Source organism: Rhipicephalus microplus, chromosome 2 (assembly GCF_043290135.1).
Source record: "Rhipicephalus microplus isolate Deutch F79 chromosome 2, USDA_Rmic, whole genome shotgun sequence".
Taxonomy (NCBI): Eukaryota; Metazoa; Arthropoda; class Arachnida; order Ixodida; family Ixodidae; genus Rhipicephalus; species Rhipicephalus microplus.
This window is the reverse complement of record NC_134701.1, coordinates 35,150,995-35,174,656: the sequence shown is the minus strand read 5'-3', so window position 1 is coordinate 35,174,656 and position 23,662 is coordinate 35,150,995. Positions and strand designations below refer to the sequence as shown.

Genomic DNA, 23,662 nt, shown 5'->3' with positions numbered 1-23,662 from the left:
CATAGAAAATTACCTAGAGGGCACTCTGGCGCTGCGATCGTTCAGCGACCATGGAAATGATGGGTGGTACCGCGGAGGAAGGGTGGTACCAAAGCCTCCTAGATTTCTTGTGCCTGCCGAATGAGCCCGAAACGCCGGCCATCTATGACGACGCTGCCTACGTAGGAATAAGGGTCTTTGTACTTGGCTTTTAAGATTGGCAATTTTGTCGTTTGTTAATAATTTCAGAGGATGCCTTGTATAAAGAAAGTTGCTTGATGAATGACAGCGTCACTTACGTAGGGTTAATTAAATTACGTTTACGCCTTTTTAAAACTTTTTTACGTTATTTTTGTTGCATATAAGCTCTAAAAAACGTAAAAACCTATCTGAAGACACCCATACTTGAGTGGTGCCACCACCGTAGTTCCGACGACCGCCTATAATCCGGCAGGCACGTGAATTCTAGGAGGCGTTGGTAGTACACACATTTGTCTAGTCTTCGTACTTGCGAGCGGCAAATTGTACTTGCGGCTTCGTTTACTGCTGTGTTTCTGTTTTGTTTTGAAAAAAAAAATCAACCCTTTTGAATTTCCTGGCCCAATTTGGAAAGGTAAGTAAAAAAAAAATAAGGTGGTGAAGTGGAATCATTGAACAATTGCTGAGTTTTGTTTTGTGAAAAAAAAAGCTCTAAGCCACATGAACACACGCGGAGCCAAAGGCAGGCCAGAAGTACAAATATTAGACAAATGTGTGTACTACCCATCATCATTCCCATCAATTCCCATGCTCGTTGAAGCGCCGTTAAAGTGAGCTAGAATAGGGTAGTGGGCTCACTCGCCGGCCGGCGTCATGCATTGCGGTGACGCCGCCAATGTCACACAAACGTGCTTCGGCGCGCCTCCGCGGCGCGGCGCCACCGCCGCATTGAATGTAGCGAGTGTTGGCGCTGCGGCAGTTGCTGCCTGTTTGGAGTGGCGGTCGGTGTGTGCGAGTTTTGTTACTTTGAGAACTCGTCGCGCTTTGCATCCTCAATCCCCTAGGTTCTTCGGCGAACAGTGATGTGGCCTGACAAGCAGTGACCCTCGAACGAGGTTAAAATGCTTCCGCGGCGGCAAAACCACTGTTTTGCGCCAGGCTGTCGTACAGGTTACGTCCACGTGAAGGGCAGCAAGAAGCCGTCTTTGTTCGGCGCTCCGAAGGATGCAGCCCTGAGGAAGCAATGGGAAAGGAATTTGCATCGAGCGGACAAAGCCCTGGACGACACATCTGCCATGTGTGAACTTCATTTTGAGCCAAAGTGTGTGCTACGGGACTACGTGCACATAATCGAAGGGAAAGAAGTACGCACACCACGTGGGAAACCTTGCCTACGAGAGGACGCTGTGCGTACAATCCTGCCTAACTTGGCGTCGTATTTGACGAAAAAGACACCACAAGAAAGACCGACCCGAAAGAGAAAGCGATCGGGAAGCGTTGAAGGCGACAAGGTACGTTCTCGTACCATTGGCGCGACTGTTGATGGCTGCGCCGTTAACTCGACGGAAACGCCTGCGACGTGTGCCCAGCTCGTGGAAGCGCGTCCAGACGATATCTTGGGTGATCTACACTCTGATGCAGAAAGCTCAAACGATAAACAAGCCAGCACAAACTTGTTTGTATCCTTGAGACTTCCTTCCCTGTTTTGGAGCAAGCATCAGTTCCCGGATAACGACGGCGTCGTCTACTGCACAACCGTGCTGACTGCAAAAAGCGAGGTACAGTTAGAAAAAGTAGTGATGTTTGTTCCCTCTTCGTCTGACGTCTATTACAAGGTGTACGCTAGAGGTACCTTGCTGAAAGAGGTGCTAGTGCGAAGTGAAGCCGAGGCTGAGACAATCCTTGAAGAAACAAACTCTGTAATGTTATGTGGTGGTGCCATATCACAAGAGGATTATGAAGATGAGTGGTTCACTCAAAAACTCAAGGGCCAAGTTGTTTCACGCCACGGATCCTACTTCAGCAGGAGCTGTATGACAAAGGTTGCCAAAAAAGGTAACTATCTTGTGACGTCTTTTAACATAACATGCACGCTCTTCCGAACTATATGCTATTTTCTGTCACACTTACCAATGTAATTATTTTTTCTTGTTTTCCAGGGGCACAGTGCGTCTCTTGCAAATATTTGAGGAGGGCTATGCTCATGCGACGGTCGCGAGTTCAGAGCCAGCATGTCAAGAGCCGCTCTTCACATAAGCGAAAGTTGAGAACTGTGACCCAGAAGAACAGGCGTCTTGTTCGTCGTCTTTCATGTGTCAAGGAAGACCTCGCCAAAATGCAAGAAAAAAATGCAGCAATTAAAACAGAAACCCTCAAAAAACACATCACGTATCTTCCACAAAGACAACGAGACGCTGTCAGCCAGTGTTTCGCTACCGCCAAGGTGAAAAATGCGGGCAAAGGTATACAAAAAATTGGATATTGGAATGTGTAATAATGAAGATGAAAAGTCCTCGCCTTTATGAGCATCTTCGGAAGAACAACATATTATCTCTTCCCAGCAAGGCCACGTTAAAGCGCTACATGACTTCTTACCGCACGTGTTTTGGCTTTAATGAAAAGGTCTTAAGGCAACTGAAAGAAAAGACGGGCAACCTTGATCACTGTAAACGACACGGTGGCCTGCTGATTGACGAGTTAAAATTGTCGAAGCATTTGGCAGTGAAGAAGACTGGGGCAATCGAGGGCTTCGTAGATTTAGGACCCTTCACTACAGGAGCGCACAAAGGCATACCTTCCGACCATGGACTGGTAATCCTTTTCGTACCTTTCCAAGGTAAATAGAGCCAGATTATTGGGTGCTTCGCCACTAATGGCAATATGAAGGGGGACATTCTTGCGAAAGTGGTTGTTGAGGCAACAATCCTGGCAGAAAAAAGTGGACTATTCGTCGACTTTGTTACCTGCGAAGGCGCCAGTTGGAACCGGAACATGTGGAAGAGATTGGGCATTGGAGCAAGTGCGAAGTCAGGGAAGTGTAAGGTCCAACACCCAACTAATGCGTCTCGGCACCTCTTCTTCGTGTCGGACTTCCCGCATTTAATCAAGTGCCTAAGGAATTCACTGTTGAAGACAGGATTCAATACCCCAGCTGGCCATGTAAGTTTTTTCATTGTCTATATAGTGACCTTTGTTGTCTATTTGTTCATGCATGAAAATATTTGCATGCACGATTTTAAGCGTTTTAACACCCTGAGTGGTTTCACTTTCTTCATTGAGAATAAGACTGTGCATCTTCTGATTAGGCTTTTACATGTAGTTTAAAAATATGAGGCAACTATATGGATATGATAGCAATTCATCACAAGTTTCTGCATTTCTACAGGTCACCATACAACATTTTAAAGAGGCCCACAAGATTGACTCCTGCAACGTCACATTGAAAGCTATGGCAGGAATCACAATGTGCCACATTCAACCAAATGGCTTCGAAAAAATGAGAGTGTCGTTTGCCTTTCAGCTCTTTGGGCTGAAGGTTATTCAAGCACTCCATTTATATAAAGAACAGCTGGAACGCATATGGGGAAGCATAACTCCGACACAGCTCTTTTTCAGGTGAGGCAGCATTTTAATCGTGTTTCAAGGCGTAATTTTTCTAGAACACTTTTGTAAAAGCCGTTACTAATGCTATTAAATTTGTCACTACAATCAAATATACTTTCACTTTCAGCAAGATACACAGCGTGATATGTGCAATGACGTCCCGGTACCCAGCTGAAGCTCTTCGCCCAGGATCAAGAGAAGTCGATTTGCTGAAGGATTTCCTGGTGTACCTAAATGAATGGGAAGCTCATGCAAAGAACACAGGAGGCTTCCTGAGTGACTCGACAGTGACTGGACTGCGTGTGACTATAACTAGTGTGCTAGAAATGCTTTCTTATTTGACAGGGAAAGTAGGATTTAAATACGTAATGACATCAAAGATCAGCCAAGACCCATTAGAAAATTTATTTGGTATTATACGTCAGTCATCCGGCAGCAACGACCACCCCACGCCAGCTCAGTTTTTGCTAACCATTACTTGTCTGTCATTCTATGGTCTCGTGAAAACAGTTAGCCAGGGGAACTGTGACCAGGGCGAGCTAGCTTCATTGCTGCAGATCGATGCTGCTACTGACACACTGCCACAAGACGGTTCAGTTGGCAGTGCAAGCACTGTGGATGAGCCTAGTTCTGTACCAGCACCTATTGACCACAACCAGCATATTGCTAGAAGGGATTCCAGGCTGATCTTTTATGTTGCTGGCTATATTGCGCGAAAGTGTGTCATGAAAACAAACTGCGAAGTTTGCATAACCCTACTCACGATGCCAGCTCAAGGAGATTTTCAGCTCGCTCGTCTGACCACCTTTCGTGACAAAGGTGGACTGTTGTATCCATCTAGCCACCTGTACAGTTTTGTGAGCAAGCTAGAAAACATGTTTACGGAGTGCTTTTCTTGCCACAAGTTGGATTCGGACAGCATTTTGGATGTATTGGCAATCGCGAAAGAAAGGTTTTCCCAAGAAGTTGGGTGCGCACAACATGCCCCTGGCCTCTCAAAAGACGTAATCAGCTTTTATATCATTACACGGTTACACTTTTTTGTGAAAGACATTAATTCTGATAGATCAGAGAAGCGGGAAAAGGCAAAGCATCTAAAGTTGAGCCGCTGCTCCTGAAGAAGAAATATCCAGTAAGCAACTGTTCCCAATATCTGATGAATAAATTTTCATGTACTTGTGCCCAGTACTTGGGGAGAGTGGCTTCCTGTTTTTCTGATCTGTGGATTTTTAGTCTTTGCATAGGAATATTCAGTGGAGAAATAGCCAAATTACAGAGCCAAGATAATGGAAATCTGCAGAAAGAATGAGCAGCTGCAAATTTTTAAATGCTGTGAAATCTATAACATTAAGAGCTCGTGGTAAACTCCTGAGTGTGTGCCAAGGTCAGCATCGGTAATAATTTCACACGCTCGTAAAAGGCGTGCGTGACGAAAGTAGGGCCCAAGAAATGCAAAGAATCCAGTTTACAATTGATAGCCGCGCAACGTAAGCTTTGAAAAGTTCGCCATCGCTGCTTATCACTCGTAAGAGAATTTAAATGCATCTCATATTTGCGCAGCATCCCTTGCATGCATCGAGTTCTGCAAGCAGTTTAATCGCGCGAGTTTCGCCGACAGAGTTTCAGAAAAGAATGTTTTCTGCAGCTTTATTCGCACGAGTACTGACGGTATTCGGTGTGTTTCATTTAACATCAGATAACGAGCTAACAGCATAGCTGCATACACCACGCTACAGTGTTCTAGAGGGTTACCTACGCACATGTAGGCTAATTAATGGCCTACGCACCTAGCTCCACGCTAGTTTTCTTTCTTTATTGTTATTGTCTCAGCGACATCAGCATCACCGTTTACACTGCCGAAATTCGCGTGCATTTCCGTCCAGTGCATGTGATAACAGTGCACAAAAAGCATGACTTCAGTTGCGCACCAACGCCTCCGTCAGGCAGTGTCCTACATCGAAGTCGCTGGTGGCGCCACCACACATGTGACATACTCGGCGTCAAGCAGGGGACCCCAGCAAGCCCACTACCCTCTTCTAGCTCACTTTAGCGCCGTGCATTGCAGCCAAGGAGGATATAAAAATTTGCTGGAGTGGAAGCGACGCCCGTCAGGTGACGCCAGCGGCAGCCATCTTGCCGGAGGCAGAAAGCGCGCTGCCGGTGTGTCGCCTCCACGCTTCGTTGCTGGTGCACGCTGTTCTCTTCAAAGTTTTCAATAAGTGCAAGTCTTGCTCTTGGATAATGGTTACCTCTTGCGTTGCCTACGGATGCACAAACAGGCTGAAGAAAGGTTGTGGCCTCACATTTCACCTGTAAGTACATGAAATTTTGCGTGTTCTACTCGCGGTCATTTCTCGCGGTTCTACTCGCGGCATCGTAGTTGCTTGCAGGCCCGCGCATGAAAGAGCAGCAAAATGGCATTGTGTGTACGTGTGCCACAGTTGATTGTCGTATATTTCTTGACAGGTTTCCAAAGAATGCAGAAGTTCGGAGTCTTTGGGAGCGGGCAGTTCGCCGTGAAGGGTGGCGCGCTAAGGATGGAGACCGCCTGTGCTCTGTACATTTCACTCCTGAGTGCTTTGACCACACAGGGCAAACGACGCGACTGCGGGTGGGAAGTGTGCCCACGTCGTTTCCAGTTTTTCCGCCTCATCTGCAGAAACCTGTGAGTATTACCAGAGTGGACTCTGGTATTACTGACATCGTTGGACGAGAAGCGTAATGTTTACAGTGCATAACGCTTGTGGCGTTACGGCCGCTACATAATACTTGTTCCACGAAATGTTGTTGCGGGTATACGTGGCATTTTTTGCGTGCCGAGAATTGGCGGTACTGTGGAGGAGTAGCTGTAGATTTAGCATATCGTTACCGTGTTTGCGTTACCGTTTACCGCGTTACCGGACACCACCGGCGAAGGTGAAGTTACCGGTAATGGTAACTGCTTCACCTTCGGCTTAACTGGTGATCAAGATATTATTTATTTATTTATTACTACTGACCTGTTTACCAGGTCTTAAGCAGGAATTGGCATACAGAAATGTTTACTACAGAAACATTATTGACATCTACAGCATACTGACAGTGGTTACAATTCAATACTTAAAGGCACATCCGGCGAATGGAAAGTTATACCAGAGCGGGTGCATGTCCTTTTTGCTGGCGGCATACAATGTCTCGTGCACGACTATGAAAAAGCTTGTTACTTAATACATTTATTATTTCTTCAAAGAAAATGTGTAGCTTAATCGTACCCACATTATACGTGTGAGGTTTCATTTAGTTTTTGCGCTTGCTGCCTTTTTAGCTCGTCTGAGAAAACGTATGCTTTCAAACCCAGGTCAAACAGAAGCGTCCCGACCCCAAGTCTCGAGATTTCCCGGCCCCGCTTGGTCCTGAGTGTTCTGGGTTGTGCGACCTGCCTGGAGCTGAATATTTTCCTGAAGACTCGCCAACCAAACAGTTCTACAAAGACAAGGTCCTTTCCTCACAAGAAGAGATAACCCAGTTGAAGAAGAAGGTCAAAACACTGCAGCAAACTAAACGAAGGCTGGTCAAGAGAAATGAAACTGCCCAAGAAATCATCAAAGAAATCAGAGAGCGAAAACTCTTGTCAGAAGAAGGCTCGCATGTGTTTTCATCTGTTTTCTCGGATGACATTCAGCAACTATTGTGCAGGGTGGGCAATGAGCAGAAGGGCAAGTACCCACCTGAGCTGCGAGCATTTGCACTGACTTTGCATTTTTAGTCCAGCCGCGTACGAGTATGTACGATCCAAGTTCAACGAAGCCCTCCCATCCCAGCGAACACTAAGGGGCTGGTACAAGTCTCCCCGCACTGCTCGTTTCACCTATACTGTTCGCATATATTTTTAATGTTTGTGTGATTGTGTTCTTCCATTTTCGAGTTTCTCAAAGCGTTTTCGTAGGCCATTTCGCCACCAAAAAGCAAAGAATAAATGCTTACAACCTGACACAACTGTTTTTATTGCTTTGAAGACGCGAGAAACTGCACCTGCTGCTTAGATAAGCACGAGCTCAGCTGTACTTGGCTGTTTCTTGCCTCTGCCAAGATGGCCGCCGGCGGCTCGGCGCGGCTTCACCCGCTCCCATGGGTAAGCATAGGCGGCTTCCACTCCAGCAGGTTTTTATATCCTCCTTGGTTGCAGCTCCCTTACGATGGATGGATGGATGTGGCTGTACTCTTTAGATCGAGCGGTGGCTAGCGCCACCTAGCCGTGTTACTTAGCGAACTAATCACTAGATTTATCTTTTTTTCCCTTTAAATAGTAAAGTTGGGCGGGTACTTTGCAGTGAAGGGTTTAATTTTCACTCGTGCCTTGACTTTAGCCACAAATCAGATAACCTCCTTTTAGTTAAGTCTACCCACTTAAAGTCTAGGCTATGACTTGCTTAGACACTAGCACCAGAGTTCCCTCTAGTAAGTATTGCCACGTTCCATTTCCTAAGTTTTTGTTATCGTCCCAAAACACCACACGATTCTCAGCGCAAACCGCGCCTGCAGTTTTCGAGAAGGTTCCGGACTGTAGTAGATCATTTCGATAAGATCACGCCCACTGTGCGAACGGTACAGATTGTTCTGGAACCTACGCCACCGCCAGCGATAACGCTAGAACATTCGACGGCAAGAGTATAAATGCCGACGCGCTTCGCCACTTGTCAGTTGTTGATCGTAGGCCGATGCTCCGTTCGCCGCTATCAGTCCGAGACTGCTATCTGTGCGAGACGGCTGCTGTAATTGGACTTTCCGTTTACCGGGCACAGGTTTGCCCAAATAAACAGTTAAATCCCAACACGAAGTCTCCTGTCTTCAGCCACGTCACGACCCCGTGACATCTGGTGGAGGTGCCGCTTCGTTCATGTACCGGACGCCCCCGTCAAGCCGTGAACCCAGCCCACGTCGCGGAGAAGACACCGACGCCAACCAGGAGCAGCGAACAAGCCGCCGACAGCAAGGGCTACCACCGGAGTACGGGCTTCTACAAGACAAGGTGCGGAAGACCAAGGCCATGACCGCGACTGCAGCGACAATGACAACCGCAGCGTCCCAGCCCACGATGGTCATGCATCAACCCAGGGAACCACCAATTTTCCATGGGTCATCGTTCCAAGACCCGGAGTCCTGGCTAGAAACATACGACCGTGTGGCCGCCCTCAACCACTGGGACCATGACGAAAAGCTGCGTCGTGTGTTCTTCTATTTGGAAGACACCGCAAGGACCTGGCTCGAAAATCGGGAGTCCATGCTCCGAACGTGGGATGTTTTCTGCGACGCATTCCTGCAAACGTTCGCGAGCGTCGCTCGCAGAGAGAGGGCCGCTGCTTTATTAGAGACCCGGGTTCAGCTCCCAAATGAAAATGTCACCATTTTCACAGAAGAAATGACCCAACTTTTCCGTCGCGCTGACCCAGACATGCCCGAGGAGAAAAAAGTTCGTTTCCTCATGCGAGGGGTCAAACAGGAGCTCTTCGCAGGACTGATGAGAAACCCACCAAAAAACCGTCCAAGAATTTGTAGCCGAAACGACCACTATCGAAAAGACCCTGGACATGCGCACCAGACAGTATAATCGTTGCCTGACTGCAGACTGCGCTGCTGCTCAAGCCAGTAACTCCGGAGACCTGCGTGAAACGATCCGAGCGATCGTGCGGGAAGAGCTGCGCAAGCTGTTGCCTTCGGCGCAGCCTCAAGTGGATTCAATCGCCGACATTGTGCGAGAAGTTCGGCAATCGCTTCAAATTCCCCACGCACTGCTGCCAGAGCCGGAAGCTATGAGCTACGCAGCTGCACTGCGCCACAACACTCCTCCCCGTCCACGCCAAAACGCCGCCCCATCGCACTTCCGTCGACAGACGCCACTGCCGCCACCAACCCCACCGACATCATACCGTTCGCCAGCGGTCCAGCGCAGTGCAGCGAGGAAGACTGACGTCTGGCGTACCCCTGACCATCGCCCGCTCTGCTACCACTGCGGCGAGGCCGGACACACATACCGCCGTTGCCAGTACCGACAGATGGGACTGCGTGACTTCGCCGTCAATGCACCACGTCCACAGCCAGGAGAACGACCTCGTGACATCGCCGACTACCTGACAGGAACTCGGTGGACACCACGAAGCCCTTCGCGTTCGCCGTCGCCCAGCCGCCGCACGTCACCGCACCACCGGCAGTACTTCGGCCCAACGTGGGGCCGGTCTCCTAGCCCGTATCCGGGAAACTAAGGGCAGCAACCGGTGGAGGTGCGGTTGCTGTGTGACGAACCACCGAAGATCCTCCTCCGACGACGACGCCGCGACGGAGCTTTCCGAATACAACGCCAACCAGGCAAAGCCCTGACGGTGAAAGCTCACTTACCGAAGGTGGCCTGACGACGCAACATGGAAGCAGCGGAACAAGCCGACGCAGCCGTGACCCGACGCCACGCCCTAACTGTAATGCGAGACGGCGAACTAGCGACCTTGACGTTCTTATCGACGGCCACAGTGTGACCGCTCTCGTCGATACTGGAGCCGACTATTCTGCCATCAGTGGGTCGTTCGCCGCGAAGTTAAAGAAAGTTAGGACAGCTTGGAAAGGCCCTGAAATCCGCACAGCCGGAGGTCATCTCGTAACGCCTGCAGGAATCTGCACAGCGAGAGTCACCATTAACGGCCGTATTTATCCTACAGACTTCATAGTCCTACAGCGTTGCTCGAGAGATGTCATCCTTGGCATGGACTTTTTATGCCTCCATGGTGCTGTCATCCACCTAAAAACAAAGTCGATAACGTTATCCACAGAAGAAGCACTACCGCCGCGCACGCCGTCAGGACACCATGCCTTGAATGTGCTGGAAGAACAAGTCACCATTCCGCCTCGCTCAAGCGTCATTATTTCAGTCGGCGCTCCTGAATCACCTGACTTGGAAGGCGTCGTTGAAGGCAGTCAGCATCTGTTGGTCACCCGAAATATTTGCGTCGCAAGAGGAATTGTAGAGCTGCGGGGAGGCAAAGCAACGGTTATGCTCACGAATTTCAGCAATGAGTACAAACATGTGAACAAAGAAACAACGGTCGCATACACCGAAGAAATTGTCGAAGCCACCAGTGCTTTCGCCCTCGCCGATTCTGCGGAACCTGCTTAGAGGAACCAAGCCCCTCCCATAGCTTTCAATGTCAATCCCAGACTTCCGAACGATAAGCAAGAACAGCTCAAGGCCCTGCTCCTGCAATACGAAGATTGCTTTTCGTCGTTATCGAAAATTCGGCAGACCCCAATCACGAAACATCGCATCATAACCGAAGAAAATGCCAGACCACTCCGTCAGAGTCCGTACAGGGTTTCGACGCAAGAACGTGAGGCCATAAAGAGACAAGTTGATGAAATGCTGCGGGATGACATTATCCAGCCGTCGAAGAGTCCATGGGCATCCCCCGTGGCGTTAGTGAAAAAAAAAAGGATTGGACCCTACGTTTCTGCGTCGATTATCGCCGCCTGAACAAAATCACAAGAAAGGACGTGTATCCTCTCCCACGAATAGACGACGCACTTGATCGGCTCCATAACGCCAAGTACTTTTCGTCAATGGACCTCAAGACTGGCTATTGGCAAATCGAAGTCGACGAAAGAGACCGAGAGAAGACGGCGTTTATAACACCAGACGGCCTCTTCGAGTTTAAGGTGATGCCCTTCGGCCTTTGCTCAGCGCCTGAAACTTTTCAACGCGTTATGGATACGGTACTGGCAGGATTGAAGTGGCAGACTTGCCTTGTGTACTTGGACGACGTCGTCGTGTTTTCCTCGAGTTTGGACGAGCATCTTCGGCGCCTTGAAGCTGTACTTCAAGCCATGAAGACTTCCGGATGCACACTGAAGCCAGAAAAGTGCAGATTTGCGTATGAGGAGCTCTTGTTTCTGGGGCACGTTATCAGCAAGTCTGGAGTTCGTCCCTATCCACGTAAAACAGCCGCCATCGCCAACTTCCCGCCGCCCACTGACAAGACAGCCGTACGCCGATTTCTGGGCCTGTGCGCCTATTATAGGCGGTTCGTGAAAAACTTCGCCCGCATCGCCGATCCTCTCACTAACCTTACCAAGGCCGACGTGGAGTTCAAGTGGGAAACGCCACAGGAACACGCTTTCCAGGAGCTTAAACATCGCCTCCAGACGCCTCCGTTACTTGCCCATTTCCACAAATTCGCCGAGACAGAAATACATACTGACGCAAGCAGCGTAGGTCATGGCGCCGTTCTTGTGCAGAGGGCTGACGGACTTGAAAGGGTTATTAGTTACGCCAGCCGATCGCTATCCAAAGCAGAAGCAAATTATTCCACAACAGAAAAGGAGTGCTTCGCCATCATCTGGGCTACGTCGAAATTTCACCCCTACCTCTACGGCAGGCCCTTCAAAGTTGTGAGCGACCACCACGCCTTGTGTTGGCTAGCCACCTTGAAGGACCCTTCAGGTCGCCTTGCACGATGGAGCCTGAGACTTCCAGAATATGACATTACTGTCATTTACAAGTCCGGCAAAAAACACTCCAACGCCGACTGTCTCTCTCGTGCGTCTGTCGACCAACCGCTACCTGATGACCCGGATGACGACTACTTCTTGGGAACGATAACTACCGACGACTCCGCTGAACGACAGCAGGGCGACCCGGAACTTAAGGCCCTAATAGAATACCTCGAAGACAGGACCGCCGAAGTCCCGAAGGTATTCAAGCGCGCACTTGCGTCGTTCCTTTTACGAAACGGTCTTCTACAAAAGAAAAACTTTTCATCGCTTCGATCTAAGTACCTCCTTGTGGTGCCTTCAGTTCTGCGACCAGAACTCCTGCAGGCCCTGCACGACGATCCGACGGCAGGGCACCTCGGTGTTTCTCGCACGCTCGCGAGGATACAAGAAAGGTACTACTGGCCACGTCTTACTACCGACGTCACTCGTTATGTGAGGACATGCCGGGACTGTCAGTGACGCAAGACACCGCCGACAAGGCCAGCGGGACTTCTGCAGCCAATTGATCCATCTTGCCGACCTTTCCAGCAGATTGGTATGGACCTACTGAGGCCATTCCCGACGTCGGCTTTCGGAAACAAGTGGATCGTGGTAGCTACCAACTACCTCACCGCTACGCCGAGACAAAAGCCCTGCCAAAAAGCAGTGCATCTGAGGTAGCTAAGTTCTTCGTCGAAAATATCGTCCTACGTCACGGCGCCCCGGAGGTCCTTATCCCCGACAGAGGAACCGCATTCACTGCCGACTTAACTCAAGCGATCTTGGCATACAGCCAAACAAACCACCGCCGGACAACAGCGTACCACCCACAGACCAACGGCCTCACCGAGCGGCTTAACAAGACGATCCCCGACATGCTGTCAATGTACGTCGATGTCGAACACAAGACGTGGGACGCCATTCTTCCGTATGTGACCTTCGCATACTACACGGCGATGCAGGAGACGACGCAGATATCTCCATACAAATTGGTCTACGGAAGGAGCCCGGCAACGACGCTCGATGCCATGTTACCCAACGTCACCGACGAAGAAAACCTCGATGTGAGCGAGTACCTTCAACGCGCCGAAGAAGCCCGACAACTTGCGCGTCTCCGTATCAAGAATCAACAGACGACCGACAGCCACTGTTACAACCTTCGACGACGCTTCGTGGAATACCAGCCCGGTGAACGTGTTTGGGTGTGGACGCCGATACGCCGACGTGGACTAAGTGAAAAGCTTCTGCGACGGTACTTCGGACCGTACAGGGTGGTTCGACGTCTCGGCCCACTTGATTACGAGGTTGTCCCTGACGGCATCACGAACTCTCAACGACGCCGATCGCGACCTGAAGTCGTGCATTTCGCGCGCCTCAAGCCGTTTCAAGCGCGTTAACAAACTGAAACAGTGTTTTTTGTATTATTGTTGTATCGTAATTTATTCATTGTACATTCTTGCATTATTATTGTACCTTCATCTTTAGTTAAAGCATCGGGATGATGCTTTTTTTCAGAGAGGGGCAATGCCTCGTTCCAATTTTCATGTTTTTGTTATCGTCCCAAAACACCACACGATTCTCAGCGCAAACCGCGCCTGCAGTTTTCGAGAAGGTTCCGGACTGTAGTAGATCATTTCGATAAGATCACGCCCACTGTGCGAACGGTACAGATTGTTCTGGAACCTACGCCACCGCCAGCGATAACGCTAGAACATTCGACGGCAAGAGTATAAATGCCGACGCGCTTCGCCGCTTGTCAGTTGTTGATCGTAGGCCGACGCTCCGTTCGCCGCTATCAGTTCGATACTGCTATCTGTGCGAGACTGCTGCTGTAATTGGACTTTCCGTTTACCGGGAACAGGTTCGCCCAAATAAACAGTTAAATCCCAACACGAAGTCTCCTGTCTTCGGCCACGTTGATTTGATTTGCTTAGGCACTAGCACCAGAGTTCCCTCTAGTAAGTTTTGTAGGAAACTCTATGATTTGCTCCAAGGGAGTTGGGGGCGCTGCAGTCTAACTTTGCGCCAAGTAACCGGCTACTTTCCGCTGGCTTTACTGCTGCTGTGCTTTCGTGCGTTCAGTGCCGGTGTTTGGTCACAGTTTTTTTTTCTGTGTGTATGTCTCGTCGCTTTCTGTACACGTGGCATGCTTCCGCAGTCCTCTGAAGACCATTCCATGCACACAGTCACGAAGATGATCAGACATCCACGACGTAGGAAACTATCCAATTCTTGACATCGGGAGCACGATCTAAGCAGTAATCACGTGTGGATGCACCGACCCCGTGTGTAAGTCACCCAGGGTAATTCTACTGTCGCTGCGATCCTGTGCGACATAGCTCAGACCCTTCGGACATCATAACGATGTGTTTTGTGACCGGGCACTGCACCAGCTGGTAGAGGAAAAGTCCCTAAAAACGCCACTTCTCGCCGCCGTCCCACCCTCGCGGTTTCTACAGAAGTGGGAAAGATCCATGGGAAAATTTGAGATAGACGCGCAAGGTGAAAGACGGTTACTTTCAAGAAAGCGACATCCTGAAGACAATAGTCATATTATAAATGGATAGGTCAAAACCGACCGAGGTGCACGTGCATTGACGAGTGATAGAGTTCCTTGAATATTTTAGAACATCCCAGTGTGCCTGTCGTGAAGCCGCAAAATAAAGGGTACCTGGGGGGCAGCGGATACCAACTGCTGCTGCCTTGCGATCTGCCAGAATAATCCCGGTAATTAACAGGTATCCGCTCCTTCAGATAACTCCAGTTTTTCTGAGCGATAAAAAAAAGCTGTGCTTCAACTTTCCTGCAACTAGAGTTTGTTATACCTTGAAAAGGCGGAAAAACCTCCAGTAGTAACCTTTCAGAGCGCAGAATTCACAGAATACATCTACTGACAGAGTCAAAGGACAAAATGCGCCACTAAGAAATATTCATTACAAGGACTCTGTGGGCAAGACTGGTGCTAAGGAAGCTATGTGTTTCTTGTGTTATTTGAGCGTTAACACTGAAAAAAAAAAACAGAATGACAAAAACAACCAAGAAAAGTGCGTAGATTGCAACCGGCGAATTAAAGAAACGCTTGATTTGTGCCACCACCGCTCGAGAAGGCAGAAAACCTGAGATACACCTGCTAAGTGAAGAAAAAAAATAGAAGACTGAATCCCCAGCAACTCTCACTGATCTAGTTGAATATTTACCTGAAGTGCATAAAGTGTTCACACATCGTACACCCATCATGCTACAAGCAAAATGATCGAATGAGTATAGGTACACAACAGATTGTCTCATGCTTTGTTTGCCGCTCACAAGCCCGAATGCCAATTCAGCTATGTGCTTGTTTGAAATTCGAATGCTCACGACTGGTGTGTGACAGTGACAAGTGTTTTTGTCGATACGCTGATGTTTTCCTATCTTCACAAAACTTTCGTTTTTGTAATGATCTGAAATATTATCCACTCAGAAACCCATTAATCTGAATACTTCAGAAGAAGAAAGCGCACTGGTGAACAAGCTGAACAGCGAAATAGCGTCGTTCCAGTGGGATTTTAATGTGGCTGATACCTTAGAGCAATGGCTCGGTTTCAACTTCCTTTAAGGTATGGCCCGCCGAGATGCTTATTGCTGCGCAAGTTAATGTGCACAGCGTCGACGATCCCTATGCTGAGACCCGCGAAAATAGCTTCTAAACAACTAAGCTGGTACCAGATAAGTCACAGCTTTCACTGGGGCTTCGGTGATACGTTTATAATACAAATTAACTCTAAATTTTGATTCTACTACCTGGAAGAACAAGAAGTTGCAGGGTGGCAAAACGGCTATTTAATCGAGAAATGCTAGCCTAGCACCACGCTTACGCGAGCTATTATTTTTACCAAGAACCCGGAAAGATACCGCACACGCATCTACGGTCTACGTTATACTCCTCGTACCTAAACAAAAAACTGCGGTGTTGTGTAAACGGTGCTCACCGGCTACACCACGCGGCGCCTTGCTGTAGCAGACGACCCTCGTTTGCTTGGCGCCAAGTTGGCCTGCAGCGCCGCGGTGGTGGGAGCTGCAGCCGGCCGCCTGCTCCCTGAAGGCGAAGCGGAGAGTTCCGAAACTGAAACAGTATCTATAAACGTTGGCGGGGAGACGTTGATTTAGAGTGTACTAGAATATGGTTTCTAGTACACTATAGTTGAATTCACAACTCGGACGTCTAGGGCGGGGTGGGGCGTCTAGGACAACGCCGCCGCCGCCAAAGTAGGCGGCGGCGGCGTTGTCGGCACACGCCGGTTTTTTCATAGGCGGCGGCGTGCGGCCAATTTTCGTCGTCGGTGGCGGCGTCGGCGGCGCAGAAACCGAAACTGAAAATTCAAAAGGCTCTTCCGCCACAGGTTACTGAATTAGTTGAAATTCAGGAATTTTAATCCAAATAGCATAAATGACTCTACACAGATGTGTCGACATCCCGATGAATGCAAAGCGTTTTGTAAAATAGTTTTCATTTCACTTTCATGAAAAAATAACGCGTATTTCAATCTATGTACATGTTCTACGGTAAATGTGCAGCACTTTGCTTTTTTTAATTTAAGATGCATCAGTTTGTTGTTGTTGTTGGCAACGTCATACTTCATGAAACCTTTTTTCATTGAACAATGAGCAAGCAGTGACGCACGTCACTCATTTCGCTTTTTCCGGATCTGATCTTACTTTTACATTGTACGCTGCACAAAAGAAGAAGCACCTCTGCTTCGAGTTTTCTTATTACGATTGCATGAAACCGCTTTTTTGAGTATCTGTCATGCTTTGAATGTAACTTTCCTTCAAACAAATCAAAATACCTACTTTTCACAATGTGAGAATCTTTTATGCAGCGGTATAGGATGCGGAAGGAGACAAATCTGCGCATTTATTCAACTAGTTCTCAGCGCGGTGTTCAATGAATGAAGTGTAGACATAAGCGTGGGCGAGGCGGGTGGTGCAAAAAGGACACTTGAACCCTTCAAGCTCCACCAGCACTTGCTACCCACTCTAGCGACACCAACACAACCTACTCCCTCAGTCGTGATGCAAGTTGAAAGAAGGGTTTGCATCCCCCCAAGACAAAAACCTGTCGATGGTCATATGTGTAGATGAGAGCAAGTGCAATATTTGCTCAGATAGACAGCCCATACTGGTCACGAGCTGGGCGTCCGTTGACCACACCTGCAGAGAGACTCCCCGACCCCTTGGTGTTTGGTTAGGGGAGGGGAACACCCCTTGCAAGTGGGCCCCATTAAAATTTCTCTTAAAACCGTCAGAAATAAGAATGCTGGATAAGTATGTATCTTGTAACTTGTAAGTGTCCCCCCCCCCCCTTTTCCGCACGACATCTCCCGATCCCCCCCCCCTCTAATAAAAAGGCACCAATGTAGGCCTCCGTAGGCCTCCGTGATTGTTTACTGGCGCGCGGTGGGCCATTCCGGTGGCTAGATCCAACAGTGGCGATTTCGACTTGCTTTATTGGAGGTGCTGAAGGATCAAGAAAAGGCCGATATTTGTAAATTTCTTGAGAGTTCAGTGATAGTTTCTTCATGAATACTGTGGATTATCGGACCTCACTTTGTGTATGATGCTGCAATGAAAAAAGAATGGTTTCATCCTGTGTCAGTGCAGAGTCAGAAGCCATCACATGTGCAGGCGTCATTAGGCCTCTCTAAAGCATTGCTAAAGTTCAGCACATTTGTACAAATAATTCTCGTTAATTGAACATTGAGTATAATTCTTGCTTGGGTTAGTATGTGTGAAACATAAATTTGAAATTGAAAAATTCTCATTGTGGGTTTCTGCAGCAAAGACGCATTGATTAAAACTGATCATTCCGGAGCTACGGCAGAGGTAACATTCGTTATATTTTTTCGGTTACGGTAATGGTAATGCGTTACCTTTTTTATGTATATATAGAACGTGGAGCCGTGAAACGTTCCGTTTTTTTATTAGAGTAAGGAGTAACGTATTTTGTTACTTTTTACTGTAACAGATACAACCCTAAATATATAGACTTACAGAAGTGATGTCGGCCCACACCGTCAGGTGCGGTCTATAGGCTGGCTGTAAACATTACATAGATATATTCCTTTCATCCAGAACGTGATAGTGAAGGTTCGCTCGACCATTGATGTTCTCGACCTTTGATGTTCTCGACGTTTGAGGAATACACAACAGCTTCTTAATAATATGCATATAATCCAACCAAAGCGTGCACTTCGTTTCGCTAAAGTTTACAGTCAACGTCAGTGCGGTCGTCACGCGGTATGTTTTAGGTAGAAACTTAGCCTTCTCAAAATACCCAAAGACGTCGATCCACCGTGCAACGCGTGGCCACCCGATGACGGTTCTGTATGAAAATGGCATCCACAGTGGAAACATGTTGCATCTGCTGAAATTTTATCGCAACATTATTATACTGCCATGCTCGCTTGTATTTTTATGTCACAGTCTTGCGCAAAGGCACTGCCGTAGTGGTTCAGTAGCTAAGGTACTCGGCTGCTGACCCGCAGGTCGCGGGATCAAGTCCCACCTACGGCTGCTTTATTTTCGATAGAGGCAAAAATGCTGTAGGCCCATGTGCTGTGATTTGGACGCATGTTAAAGAAACCCAGGTTGTCAAAAATTCTGGAGTCCTCCACTACGGCATCTCTCATAATCACGTGGTGGTTTCGAAACGTTAAACACCACATACTAATCAGTTGCCTTGCGCAAAGGACGCTTGGCTGTCTGCGAACATTCTAGATTATTTTAGAATTTTCTTATAAGCTTGAGACACCTACGATATGGATGCTACGTGTATAAATGGCGACGTACCTTTACACAGATCATATTACCATCGACCAATGCTCTGATTACCGCTATCTGTGTAAAGCACGAATTTCGAGCACTTTGCACTTTCCAAAGCACATGTTCACTCAATAGAAAGTGTCGTCTTGAGGAACCCACGTACCATCTTCTTAGACGTCGCAACCACGCGGCAATACCGTAAGTGAAATGAGAACGCTGAAATGATCGATACAAAACAGTGAGATGGGGCGTAAGTGCACGCCAAAATTTGATTTGAGATGCGTATACCACAAGCTATTTTCTTTTATAGAACCAATATGATGCGGATTTGTTAAATTACTGTGAAGTTGAATGTCAAGAAAGGAAGAACACGAACTTGGAAAGAGACAGTGGAGACAAAAAGTGATATTCACGTAAAGTTTGATCGGTCATTCTACTATCTCAGGTGTATTCGAAAAATGTCGCGCTGATTTACTATATTGAAAGCAGTCTATTGCGAAAATGTTTTGCAGAGAAAAATATTTTTATATGTGACCGAAATTCCGGCTATAGGATGGGCCCTATATTGAGCCCTAAGATAAAAGCACATTTACTGAGTGAGTCTATGTGGGCTCCATTTATTTTGCTGACCTATTGTTCCGAATATTTAAAACCTCCCACGTTGGCGTGCCTTGTTGTCGTATTGACGTTCCAGCTTGTAAAGCCGAAAATTTTATTTTTCGAATTATAAGACTCTTACTATCTCCCCCCTCCCCGAAACTCGTTCTAGGGTTGGTCCTTTGATAAAAACCAGTCATATATCTTTAAAAAATGCTTGGATATTAACTATTCATAACTCTCATTTAACGATGTAGAAATTAAATGACCATCTCTAAATGACTGATGAGGTGAAATATTAACATTAAGAAGCATAGTAAACGTGACTAAAAAGCTATTTCTACAAAAAATGTAGCCTGAACTAATGAAGTCACCACACATCTAAAACCTCATGCAATGCATATTGCATACCTGCAAGGTGCTGTTATTCGAGCGCTTTTTGCAGTGAAATTTGGTCACGGAGTTAATCCCGTTCACGGTGGTGCTATTTTTAAATTTAACGGTTGAATATCTAACAAAGCATTAGGAAATTCTTTGAGTGAAACCCGTATTTTTTTGCGACGTAATTGAGGATTGTGTACATTGTGCTGGCACGAAGTTTAATGCAGGTGATGTGTTTATAGAGTACACCGTTCAGTGACTGTGGTAAAATAGAAACAGCAATTTATGTTGATTCATGCTACAAAACTCACGTGACCTGGTCCCAGAGAACAGAAGAATGCATAACGAAGGGCGTTACTAACGAACGGAAGAATTAAATAATTCTCAGTCTTTAATGTTGTTTCTGTAGTCCAATCTACAACCGTTCGTATTAAACGAGCATGACGGTACGAAGGCATGGAATTGGGTTCTGCAGCATGTTGTGACGCATGTGCCACTTCAGGTCACCTTTATTACGTGACATTGGAATCCACACTGAGCTTAATCTATGATTATGTACTTAATCATTGGAGAATGAGTGCTAAGCTCCGGTTTCATTATTAATGTGGCTTCAAAGACGAGAAAGCAGCACGATTTGCGAGCAATCGAGCACCCGTTCTGTTTTTCTATTGCGTTGAACTGCTTTTGCCTTCAGATGCCACTTCAGTTTTTTCTTGAATAATTGTGGTGATTAGGAAAGTTGTGAACGCCAAGCAAGACGTTAACAAGAACGAGAGAGACAGGACGGATCCTTGTGAACGTCGTGTGGAATCATTAGCTTGCGCTCAAAATTTGCGGATAGCAATGTGCCATCTGGCTGGATTTCAAGTTTTGTTAAAATGTAACAATGGCACAGACCATGGGCTTTTGTCATGTCATTTGCTACCAGTTACACAGCGGCGGCGTATTTTAAGGTACCATGAAAATTGTCGTGGTCATATTTCAAGAAGGAAGGAGGCAGAAACACACCGTTCATGTCATACGTGATTCTTTATCACTCGCGGAAATAAATTTATTGGTCGAAGAATTCTGTAACCTGGTCGAAGAATTCTGTTACCTCTAGGCAATCAGAGAGGCTTTTAATTCTCGAGTCTCTTTATGAGATATTGCTGCCATCTTTTTCCAAACGGCCTGCAGTTCTGTTGTACCGACACAACATAGCAATGCCCTTGTTTTTGTAGATTTTTTTCATTCTCATTTAAACACTTTTCCATTCATAGTCATCTTTGAAGCGCGTAAAAGCTTCCTGTCGTCCCTCACCCATCATTGCGTTTTTCCAGTCCACACTGAAAAGGCTTGATGGCAAAGTTGTTTCCACGCTCAGGTTTCTCGTACCGAAGCTTTCGCGCTCTTTGTGCACTTCAAGGAATGCAAAAAGACTACAAAACAACGCAACGAGCTCTACACTGTGCCATCGGGACTGGTATGGGGCAAACTTGTTGCGAGTGGTCTCGCAGTGTTCTGCCATTGTGCTTCGTTCACTGTTCCGTGAGCTCAAGTTTGGTCGACACGTGGCGTCGTTGCGGCGCTATGGAGGCCTGTTTACATTGACCCGATGAGGGCGCGTTGAGTCGAAATAAACAGGTTTTCTGGACTCGCCCTCCCCATGTATAAGCGGACGCGTCGGGGCGGAGAGTCGTCGCGGCGAGTCCCGTCGACCCGGAGACAGGGGGTAGGTTCACCGAACTCGCCGCGCTCAGAAAGGGCATGTATAACCGGTCGCGCTGAGTTGACGGCTCGTGACCTCTCCCGCCCGTCGCCGTCTCCGCTTCCCCTGTCCCCATCAATCCGACGTTGCTCTTTCTCTGTCGGCCGGTACGCGCGCGCTAGGCACGATGACATCCTCGCTGGCTCCACGCACCATGTGGACAGATGATGAAATAACGACGTTGCTAGCTTTAGTCAACGAGAAAAACTGAGTGATTTGCTCGATAGCAAGCATAACAGAACGAGGACATCGTTCTGTTATGCGGTAAATGTAGATCAATTTTACGTTTAAACCTTGCTTGGCACGTCCTACGAGAGCTTGTTGGTTATCGTTCTCACGACCGGCTATTTTGCTCTGCCCGTAGCAGGAAATCGGCTTGTGCGCCAGAAATCTCAAATACGTGCACATGAACGCTTTAATAAAGTTTCTGGTCACCTCGCCATCACAATACTTTTGCGTAAATTCACAGAATTGTCTACTAATGCGCAGCGTTTCAACTCCGCTTGCATTTATTTTGCGTTCTTCACAGCCAGGTTCGACTATGAAAAGGCAAATACTTTCGGGTATTTTAATCTTTGTAAGTTTTGTTTTGGGTTTTTTTTGCAAGTGGTGTAAATTGACTTTATCACAAAAATTAAGTGCTTTTACCAATACATGTAATTTCCCCCAGAGGAAAAGCGTAGTTCAGGGTCGGTTTCGCTCTTTTTAATTCGTGTTTTATGAATCCCTGAATGGACTTAGGCGTTTCGAACGTTTTTTCGGGTTTAGTGTTCGGGTTTTGGAGGAGATGAGGGTCGTTCCACGCCAAATACCCTAAACAGTACGCTAGACCATCTACGATTACACTATAAAAAGTAATGGTTGTTCACTTTACTACACTATTCATTTTTGGAACCAATTTTCTAAAGAAAATTTTAATTTCTTAAATATGGTGGCAGTTAGGTTGCGACGAAACTTTGAAAAAGTGAAATATTATACGCAGCACGGTAAAACGATTCCAGTCGGTAGGAAAAGAACCGCATTTCCTTGTTAAAACGCATTCACCACTAGTGTATGTTAATGTGCTTTGCGGGGAAGCAATGCAGTGTTCTTGACCAAAGTCAGAATTTTTTACAGCTTTTCATCTTTTCCAGAGACAACGCAGCTGCATAGCTTGCTTGCATTGTTGACGGTAAGTGGGGCAAAAACACGAGTCGCGAAGACAGTAGTTTGGAAGCGCTGGCACATGAACTTTGAAAAATTTGCAATATTGCTCATGTTCAGGCACTTATTGGTCTGTGTGGCGCTCCATATAAAAATATACACTTTGGATCATTTCAAAGGGTGCAGAAACGATATTTGTTTCTGTAAGTTTAATACGAATCTTTTTTTTACGCGAGAAAATATTATTTATATTGAGCTGCCCCCAAGGCTGTCAACAGCGGACCGTAAGCGCACTTCACTGCACCGGGGGTTCCTCGGCAGCCTCCTAAATGCACCAAAGCCGGCTTGTTGATTCGTGCTCCATTTTCCGGCGCTTACCGCCAGTAATGTTCCTGCGCTTACAGAACCACTGCTGCCATCGCGTTGTGCAGTGTTAGCCAAGACACCAACATAACCATAAAGTACAGCTGGTGCAAACTGAAAAAAAAAATACCAAGACGGGAGCTGAGATAGCCATCGTGGTGGCGGAGCGACAACTGCGTAAACAACCGCAGCCCACAGCGGCGAGAGCGCAGGCTTGGAGTAGCGTAAACCGGTACCGGAAGACGGGCTTTCGGCTCTCCTCGACGCAAACCGTCGCTGCGATCACCGCTCACCTCAACTCGTCCGTACGAGTTCATATAAACTCGGGCGCGTCGAGGTAAGCTGAACCCGCCACTCAACTCAGCCCGCCCCCGTCGCGTCCATGTACACGGGGCTTTGGTGTCGTGTTTCCCGTGTCTTTTCTTATACACAGTGTTCTACGAATAAATGCCTCTGCGTAGCCGCTGGTGCCGAGGTCGCAGATTACGTTTTTCCTTCTTTCCTTCCGCAGCTGTGGTGACAATTGGTGGTTAGATTGTCGGTTATTTCTTTACTTACTTTAGTTTTCTCGTTTAG

At 47.5% G+C, this 23,662-nt stretch overlaps 1 protein-coding gene across 1 annotated transcript; it reads left to right on the top strand.

Annotated features, from left to right (window-relative positions):
• Positions 1–815: 815 nt before the first annotated feature.
• Positions 816–3,880, top strand: LOC142796205 (uncharacterized). The gene is made up of 3 exons (XM_075886367.1): positions 816–2,013; positions 2,118–3,573; positions 3,689–3,880. The coding sequence occupies exons 1-2, from the start codon at positions 1,080–1,082 to the stop codon at positions 2,450–2,452; spliced, it is 1,269 nt and encodes a 422-aa protein (XP_075742482.1). The 5' UTR covers positions 816–1,079; the 3' UTR covers positions 2,453–3,573; positions 3,689–3,880.
• The last annotated feature ends 19,782 nt before the right edge of the window (positions 3,881–23,662 follow it).